This window comes from Protobothrops mucrosquamatus, unplaced genomic scaffold, assembly GCF_001527695.2.
Source record: "Protobothrops mucrosquamatus isolate PMUCROS unplaced genomic scaffold, P.Mucros_1.0 scaffold150, whole genome shotgun sequence".
NCBI classification, from domain to species: Eukaryota; Metazoa; Chordata; class Lepidosauria; order Squamata; family Viperidae; genus Protobothrops; species Protobothrops mucrosquamatus.
In genome coordinates this window covers 477260-486929 of record NW_015386515.1, presented here as the reverse complement: position 1 = coordinate 486929, position 9670 = coordinate 477260, and the positions used below count along the sequence as shown (strand labels likewise).

The following is a 9670-nucleotide window of genomic DNA, read 5'->3' as shown; positions in this document are numbered from 1 at the left end:
CCTTTATGCCTTTCCATCATTTTAATGCTAATTACACCAAATGTAATTTTAAAATAAGGAATGCAAACAAGTACAACAAAAACCACATTGGCTTATTGGCTTATATCTAATATCTAATAAGCAGTCCTGAGTAACAGTATGGCAAGAAGTGTCCTGGGTTAATGAGACAACCAACAAAGGCATTGAAACAGCTTTTTAAAAAGAAAATAAAACCATATTTCAATAGCCTGGTGAATCTGTAGAACCAATCTTACTTGTTAATACAGTAATCAGATTGAAAACTGATAAGATCCATCAGTTGTTTTTGCCAAATTGATCAGCAAAGTATATACTGGGGCAAGTATTGACATAAACAGAATTCTGGAAGTAGTCATAGGCTTTTGAAAATGTCTAAGTCCAGTTACTATTCATTCTGCAATATAATTCCTTAAGGGATTGTTTGCACCCATCCCAAATGCTGTAAACATTTTAAATCACTTTCCAACATTTAGAAATGTTCTTAAATAGAGATTGAGCTGATAAGTTTTGTAAAAAAAAAAATCTGTTCTTTTGAAAAAGAGAAGGCCACTGCAGAGAGTTGAGGTTCTATTATGTTTCCAGCCAAAACTGGAAATCTTTGCTGAATTATTTGCATTATTAAGCTCACTCCCAATGTGACAGGAAGAACCATCTGATATGCTAGCAGGTAAGGAGCATAAACTGAGAAAGAAAGTGGGTGAGGATTTCCCAAGAAATATGAAATTAAAAAAGAAACATTAGGAGGCTGTAAAGTCCATGTTATTTCAAAATTATGAGGTTGAAAAAGAATAGAAAATAGGAGCCCTCCTGTGGGTTGACTCTGACAGAATATATCATGGAATAATGAAGACAAGCTGCTCCTGCCACCTTCATTAATTAGCAAGCAGCATTTTCATAGCTGCACCCTGGTTTTGGAAGCTGAAATCCAGTTAGGTAAGACCCATCCATGCTCATCATAATACATTAAACACTAGGCCAGAAGCCCAGTGGTACAATTACAACACACTCCTTCAAATAGGCCCACCCCAGGAGAAGACAGCCCTTGTACTTTGGCAGTTCTTTCTTTGGTCCAAGCACTCCTAACAACAGTTTGTGAGGAAACCTGCTTTAGGAAGGACTGGTTCCATCTGCATCATTTTCTTCCTGGCTGGCCTTAAGTTTGGATAATACAGCGTGGATCCGGAACAGTGTTCGTGACTCCATTGAATAATTTTTGTAGTTGTTCCTGGTGGGAAAAACACTCAAAAATTGTTATATCCTTTATATCAAACCTGTATGTATTCTGCACACCAAAAACTTATTTCAGGAATCCAGGTATTATCTTCCAGGATAATATTTGATATTTTGTAGATATGACTAAAGTAGATGTCAAAAGGATAGTTAAGCATTCTACCAGGTCAGATAGGGTAGGCACACTCCTAGTTCCTTCCCCAAATATTGACATCTGTTGGGAGCTAGGAATTATCCCTTTTCCCTGGCAGCCCCTGACCTATGGAGCGTTTTGAAGTTTAGCAGGCCTCCACTCTTTTAGCCTTCTGGCTTTCCCCCCTAGCATTGGGAGAAGATTAGATGATGGCACATTAGCATGGATGGCTGCCAGGTTTTTGTTATTTCTAATATTTTATGTTTTAATTGGTTGAGGTTTATAGTTTTTTAAATGATTTTATTTATTTATTTTCATTTTTGATTGGGGGCTACCCAGGAATGGTAAAAAATGGGCAGCTATATAAATGTTTAAATAAATAAATGTCTAGCTCAGATGAATATGATCCAATAAAAAGAAATGCATTGAACAAGCCTATGAAATACATCTTTTGCTTATTCAATTACTAGTCAAGTAGTTTGACTCAGAGTAACTAAGCTGAGAGCCTGCTAGTTCTTAGACCTACTTAGAATTACAAAGAACTTGGGGAACAGAGGAAAACATAATTCATGGCTGGCAAGCACCTTTTGGCCGTTCTCTCCATGAGATTATAAAACTGTCTCAAATGCTGTTAAACTGTGAAGTAGCGCTATCTTCTAGGGCAAAATATTATGAGATATGCTGAACTTACTTGGCTCTGCGAAGCAACTGTATAGCCTCTTCATTTTGGCCTTGTGCCACATACAGCAGACTCAGTTCCAATAGTGCATTGGGTACCAGGTAATGATCATACCTGATCTTCTTCTTACTGTAAGCAGATAGACAGTCATGCATCCTGTTTTGCTGGAAGCTTTACAGGGTTTGTTGTGGTGTAGCTTTCCCTGATCTAAGACCTCCAGATACGTTGGAATTAAGTTCCCAGAATAGTCAACAATGCCTCACACTCCCCCCACTCCCCACTTTTTCCCCAAATTTTTCAATTTTTTTTTTATCAAAGAGACCTGCATCATACCTGCTATGGACAGCATTGAAGCACGCCTCAGCCTGAGCCAAACTGTGCAAATGCTTGAAGACTAGGCCTTTGAGAAGTAACACGAGACACTGATCATCTACCTGGTACTCACTGGCTGAGAAAATTGTGGAAAGAGAAATGGAAAGAGCAGAAGAAAAGTTAACCAGGCTAAGCAGTTATTGCATATTCTACTTTGCAGAAAGGTTAAATTGCAATATTTCCATTCACATTATTTGTGTAGCAGGTAGGTTACTCGCTCTGCTTGTATGGGTAAAAATGGAGCCCATACCTCTCCCTGCACATTTATAACAGCTTGCTTGTGAAGCCAAAGAGCTAAACTACAAAAACAGATTCCCCTTCCAAAATGTGCAAGGAGATGTTTATTATTTTTAAAGATCAGATGATTATCCCACCTTTCCCCCAGGACTTTAAATTCATATATAAAACAGAATTATAGAGCTGGATGGGTCCATAAACATTATCTAGTTGATTCTTCTATACAATGCAGGAATAATGCACTGCCCTCCAATTTTTCCCTACAACAGTCCAATGGAGCAGGCTGGTCTGAGAGACTGACCTAAAGTCAGCCAAGCCAATTCAACCTTATTTTCAGGGACAAAGTATCTGCTAAACTACATCTTACCAAAAACATCATCTTAACATTTACTGTCTTGTATTTAAGCTAATACAGTTCTTATTATATCAACTCAGTAAAAACATCATTATTACATTTATCAATAAATTTTCGCTTATACGTATCTTATTTTTTACATTCAGTCTTCATAAACAATTCATATCCTGTTATTAATTTTTTCCAAATTTTTAGTTTCCCATCAATATTCCAATTTAACCTTTAATATTTATAATTTTCAGGCTTTAGGTAACCAAGATTTCCCTTATCTCAATTCATAACAGAATCTAATATCCAAAATACACATTTTATCTATTTGAATATAATCTTGTTCTATTTCCTAAAAGTTATCTATTTCCCACCATATTAAATCATCTACTTAATAATACAATATCCCCTTCAATAAATCAAAACCATTATATATATTACCTGGGTTAATCAATAAAGCAAACATATTCATAATAATTATTTTTTTCTTTTAGGTCTAATTTTTAAATATTAAATATTAAAATCCTTATTTTCAACTAATTTCCAAATATTTTAAATCTAATGACCAGAATTTCCCTTATCTCAACTTCTCCCTTTAACCCTCTAATTAATAATATGAAATCCCCTCTAACAAATCAAACCCCCAATTTTCTTCAGCCTTATTCTGGCTTTCTTCCTTTGCCAACTAGGCTTCCATATCAGTGCTTTTAGATCATCAAATAGATCTCCCAATATTATTATATATGTTATTTGAAATAAAGGAGACCATTTAATTGCCATTTTTTTGAAGGACTAGCGCATTTGTATTCATTAAGTTGTCTCCCTATTATTCCAATCCCCCATGGTTGCCCTGATATGTTTATCTTCCATTCAATCTCTTCTTCTTCTTTCTCAAATTTCTTCTGATTTATATAGAAAGTCTTTTCCATTTTCAGTGTTGTCACTCCCTTTTCTGGATTTTCCATTAACTGTATTTGTTGGTCAATTGAATCCTCTGTCTTAATATTTGATTGTTCCACTTCTGTTATCTTCTGCGTTGTTAGTTCTTTGGTTGTAGTCAAAGTTTGGGTTTGTGTATCTAAGCTGGCGTATTGATCTTTTATGTTAGGTCTTATTTTATCACAGGCTGAAAGAATGGTTTCATGTATTGCTTTCAACATGGAAATGATCTTTTCCTGGTCTTCATCCATCTCTTTCATGTGTTTATAAATAGTCTTTATAGTAGAAATCATTTGTCAAGCAAGATTTTATAGTCCAAGATATTTCATCATCTCATATAGTAACCAATATTCCTCAAAGAAAGAGATAGAAAGGCAATTCCCCACATAAAACTCTGAAAGTCAGTAAAGGTTTACATTCACAGTTCAAATAGGCCAGTTATGCTGCCCAGCTGTTCTCTTACAGCTGAGTTTCTCACAGATGGTGCCAAGGTCAGAAGAGTCTTATCTAAGGTCTGGGCTTCGAGCCAAGACTCTTTTAGGAAATAACAAGTTGTAATACCAAACTTTGCCACAACATGTCACCTATGCTGCTTAAGGTTTTTTAAGTCCAAAATTTTTATAATCCTTTTTTCAATTTTATTTTTTTTGTAGATAAAAGCAAACGTCTCCAATAAAAATAGGAAAATTTTTGGTCCCCAAGTTTTAGGAACATATAAATCCAATTAGATTAAAGTTGTTCTTTTAGTGCTTTAATTCCCCTGGGTAGTCAGTCGCCACTATTCTTAGAGGGTGGGATAGAAATTCCCTTCCCTCTCTCCTCACAGGGGGAAAGATACTTCAGGCAGCTTTTACAGGAAAAGAAAGTACTTAGGCTAAAGAGAAAATTGGATCTCACCCAGTTTCATCCGTGTTGCTTTCAAAGTGCTTGGTGGTAAGTTTGACCGGCTGTCCGCAGCCTAGTGACGGGCCATATTACTATGTCCGGTCTTTCCTCCGCCCATTTGGAGGGCTGCCCTGGATCGAGCAGGAGGGCTGCTGCCCTCCTGCGATCAAGCGGGGGTCTCCTCCTTGCTCGTCACCCCTTTTGACCCTTTCCAGGGTCCCCCAGCGGAGGGAAACCGAACATGGAAGATGGAGTTCACCTTCTAGCATCCGTGGCGGCCGCAATGGCAAACCGGAAGTCCTCCAGTTAAAACATTTATTGATCAGAATGCAACCCATTTATTCCAGATGTTTCCTATAGAGTGATTCTTTTCCTAAACATGGGCTTCAGTTGTTTACCATTTCTTATTTTCTAAGAAAGCATGTAGAGCCTGGCTGTAAACCAGAGTCATTTTTGGAAATAAAGATTATGCCAATGTTTTTGCAGCTTGCTGGTTTCTGTATTTAAATTGAAAGATGAGATGGGTCAGGGAGCCTGTTGCTAAGCTGGGAAATCCCTGTCTGTGGATACCAACTTTGGTCTATGTGTAGGAAGAAAGCGTGCTACCTGGTGCTTCTTGTAGCTTCTTCTCAGCCTGTATTAGAGTGTCTAAAGTTCCTTCCAACAACTCTTGCTGCTTGCCCAGCACTGTAAATCCATTCCACATGTACATCATTTCCTGAAAAAAAGATAAAATCAATACAGAAAGTGAAAAAAAATGAAAAGAAAGGACTAGGTGAAAAGAAGGACTAGGGGGTAACATGATAACAGGGGCTGTCACAAAGAAGAAGGGGGTCCACCTATTTTCCAAAGCAACAGAAGAAAAAGACAAGAAACAATGGGTGGAAACTAATCAAGGAGAGAAGCAACCTAGAACTAAGAGACTGGGAAGCCACCTGTCTGGAATGGTATAGGACAGTGGTGGCGAACCTATGGCACGTGTACCAGAGGCGGCACTCAGAGCCCTCTCTGTGGGCACGCGCGCCATGCCCCAGAGATGGCAACCATCCCTCTTCAACCAGCTGCCCGCTAACTTGCCGAGGTCCCACATGCCCGGATGCATCCCAGCATGGCTGGTTTCCCTTCCCTTCCATCCCTCCTGGCTTCACATGCTCTCCTTTTCCTGGGCACGACCCACTGCATCGCCTCCTCAGCTGTCGTCCAGTCGTCCAGCTCAGAGGCGGCTTCTCTGAACTGCTGGCGGCAGGCTGTGGAGCTCCAGAGTGCACTGGTCGAGGGGCTGGCAGACTATGGCTGCTGATGGACACTGTCGGCCCCCATGTGCTCGCTGGCCTCTGTGTGTGGGGGCTGATGGTATCAGGCAGCAGCCGCCCCAGCCCCTGCCTCACCTCGCCCTGCGACAATGGCACCCCCGCCCTGCCTCGCCTCGTCTTGCCTCGCCTCATCTTGCCTCACCTCACCCCGCAGGATGAGTCTCCTGTCTACCACCCCACCTGCTAGAGACCCCCTGGATCTCCCCCAACCCTGCCCAGCCCCCACAGGTGTCCCTCCCCATGAGTAACATAGAGGTGACCATGCCCACCTTGGCCACACCAATCCAGTCTGTCATGACCACTACAGCCATGCCTACCCAGTGGGCCACGCCCACCTGGCACCCATCAATAAATAAGTGGGTTTTGGGTTGCAGTTTGGGCACTCGGTCTCTAAAAGGTTCGCCATCACTGGTATAGGATCTCCTGCTTGAGCAGGGTTGGATTAGAATACCTCCAAGGTCTCTGTTATTCTGTTACTGAGAATTGTGGCAGCAGCTATAAATGGAGGAGGCATATTTTGTTATTCTACACCAGGGAAGAACCAGTTTGGCATAGTGGTGAAGGCACCAGGCTTGAAACTAGGAGACTATGAGTTCTAGTTCTACCTTAGACATGAAACTAAGTGACCTTGAGTCAGTCACACTCTCTCTCAGCCTTAGGAAGGAAGCAATGGAAAACTTGCCAAGAAAACTGCAAGGACTTGACCAGGTAGTCACCAGGAGTCAACACTGCTTTGAAGGCACAATAGGGAACCAAAAATTTCATTCCTGAACTCCTCAACATATGAGCCAAACTAAACTATATGCTCAGAATGCTTACACATTGTTTAAGATTACTAATTTTATTTTGAAGGAATCAGTTGGTGGAGGATCCACAAACAAGACCCCACAACAGTCCCCTATTAATTTCCACTTTAAACTACTATCTGCCTTCAAAAAATGGTGACTGCATTCCCCTGCACCTTTACCACCAGTTATGGACATTTTTAGCAGGAAACAAACCTAATTCCTTCCTTTAAGGGTGTTATTAGTTTTAAGCTGACTTGGATCTTTATCTTCTGAGCCAGAAATCCAGGTTCACTGATAGTCATTAGTATTAAAGTAGAGCTTTTGTATTAGTATTAAAGTAGAGCTTTCCCCCCCCCCTTGCTGATTCTAAAGATCTCTTGGGTCACAGTTATACAGTTTCAGAACTGTATAACTGTGACTGGGCTGAAATTAAGCTCTGTGCATACAAAAGGCAGGAAACTCGATCTAATGTGTCAAATGTGCTTTACTCCTGTAATTCTGTGATCTTTTTTAAAAAAATCTTATTATAATTTTATTGAGATTAGTTCTTCACCTATAGATACAATGCTAGGTGGGAAAGAGTAAGAAGTTGATTTCTGTTTGTTCTGTAAAAATTCTGCCATTTGGAGCACTCATATCCATTGTTGGTAGACAAATCTCAATTAACTAGAATCACAATAGATCTTAGCATCTTGTTTCTTGTTATATTACAGTTTTGCCAGGCAAAAATATGAAAAAAACATTTCTTTTGTATATATGCATCTGGTACATGAAATAAATATACACACACATACACGTACAGTATATACACAAATGGGAGAATGTGCCCATGAGTATGTTTCTCAATTGTGTATGTGTACAGTGTGCAAATAGGCTTGCCAGATAATTTAGGAAGAACATCCATTCCAGTTTTCACTTTTGACCTGCAGTTCATGGATCAAATATAAAGACTTTCAGCTTGGCATAACTATGAAGAAACCTTCTCCTCCTTTGAGACTGTGTGCTGCGAAATAGTAGAGATCCACTTTCTATCCTTACCAGGGCTGGCACAGGTAAGGGAACCAGGTCACTCGATTTGTAGCGCCTTGCTTTGCGAATGGCAAATTTCTCTGTGGGTGGTGATTTCCCAGCAATTCTTTGTTTGAAGGAGGAAACCTGCCTGTAGAATAAAAGCATGGAAATTACTGAAGTTTCACAAAGGCAGATATGTGGAAATTAAAAATCCTAAGAAAGTTTAGAAAGAGTTTAATCCAGTTCTGCCACATCAGACTTTAAATCACAGTTTTCAGTCCTTTACATGTAGTTCTTTAAGTAAGACATTGATTATGCTTTTGCCTTTTAACAACATTAGTTGACAAAACTTTCTGTAGCAAAACTATTGTAAATCTGCAGATTCCTAACCTTGGGAATTTGCAGTCAGTTTTACCATTGAAACAAGAGAAAACTCTTTAGATCTGGTTGGGGAATTTTGAAAGTTGAAGTCCACACATCTTAGAGTTCCTGAGGCTGAGAAACAATGTTTCAGAACATTCATCCTAAATTGCCCCCAACTTTCAAAAACTTTACCTGAAAAGTTCAACCTCTACTTCACCAAAAGGCCGTGGCTCATTAGCAGGCAGCATGCTAAGGAAGGCAGCTTTCATGTACACATACATTGCCTGCAACAAAGCAACGAAGTAAAACATTACAGGATTCTGACAGGGGCTAACTTATTTAAGTACTTATTTAAAACATTTATATAGCTGCCCGTCTTATGCCAAACTCTGGGTGGCTCCCAAGAATTAAAACAACATAAAAACCTGTGCTCGTTTTATCTGGCATTCTTCTTTCCCAGCTGCCAGGATTGTTTTGTTACCCCTACAGTAAATGACCAGACTAAGAAATAAATGCCAAGAAGATGGACTACTTTTATTGTAATAGTCATAGTAATGGAATCTTGCAAGTATGAATGTACTCCCCACCCCCCTTTATCTTCGTGTGAACTACTAGGGAACTGAGACATTTGCTGAAATTAGCTTCTTGGCCTGGGCTCAAGCCCTATTTATCTGACCGCTGTTTTGGTAGCAGCTCTTCTTCCTGTCCTTCAAAGCCATTAGCTATGTCCTCTTCCATTACTGCTCCCCAGGCAGCTATTAGTTGGTAAAATATGACTGAGATACAAGGTAGTGAACAGGGGGTAACCACAGATAATACAGTTGTAAACGCTGTGACAAACCGAACTGAAGCCATTTTCATTTTGTCTTTTTTTTTAATATATTTTATTATTTTTTTACAATAACAATCTTTAATGCTTCGTGAACAGTGTGTTGTCTGGGTTCATATGCTCAAAACAATCAATAACAATTAATTTCCCCAATTAATCAATATGTTAGTTGGTAATATATTTCTTGATCCTCTCTTCTTCCATTAATAATCTCCTTTTGTCTACATTAAACAAATATTTCTTAATCTTTTCAGTACATACCAAGTTGAATATAAACATTTTTTGTATTTATGCAAATGATAACATCAACATATAACATATTTTTGTAGCGGGGACTGCCTGAGAGTGCTTGCAGGAGCTTGACTGGGAAGGAAAAGATTGGGACAGCTGCAGTTGGCTTTGGGTGTGGCTGGCGTGAGTGGAAGGAGGAAGGATAGAAAAGGAAAGGAAAGGAGAAGGCCGGGGGGTTGGAGTTGAGAAGAGAAGGTCTGGAGGCTTATTTTATTTTTCTATCAAGGGTATTTTAAATA

The 9670-nt window shown here is 39.4% G+C and overlaps 1 protein-coding gene across 1 annotated transcript in view; it reads right to left on the bottom strand.

The window, feature by feature from the left end:
- The window catches only part of LOC107285134 (tetratricopeptide repeat protein 39A), a 56219-nt gene continuing 46549 nt past the window's right edge, over positions 1 to 9670 (bottom strand). The window contains exons 13-18 of the mRNA XM_015813286.1: positions 8504 to 8595; positions 7976 to 8096; positions 5443 to 5554; positions 2394 to 2508; positions 2073 to 2189; positions 1 to 1243 (exon numbers count right to left, since the gene is read on the bottom strand). Coding sequence (XP_015668772.1) covers positions 1126 to 1243; positions 2073 to 2189; positions 2394 to 2508; positions 5443 to 5554; positions 7976 to 8096; positions 8504 to 8595 — 675 coding nt within the window. The 3' untranslated portion in view covers positions 1 to 1125. The remainder of the gene's footprint in view (positions 1244 to 2072; positions 2190 to 2393; positions 2509 to 5442; positions 5555 to 7975; positions 8097 to 8503; positions 8596 to 9670) is intronic.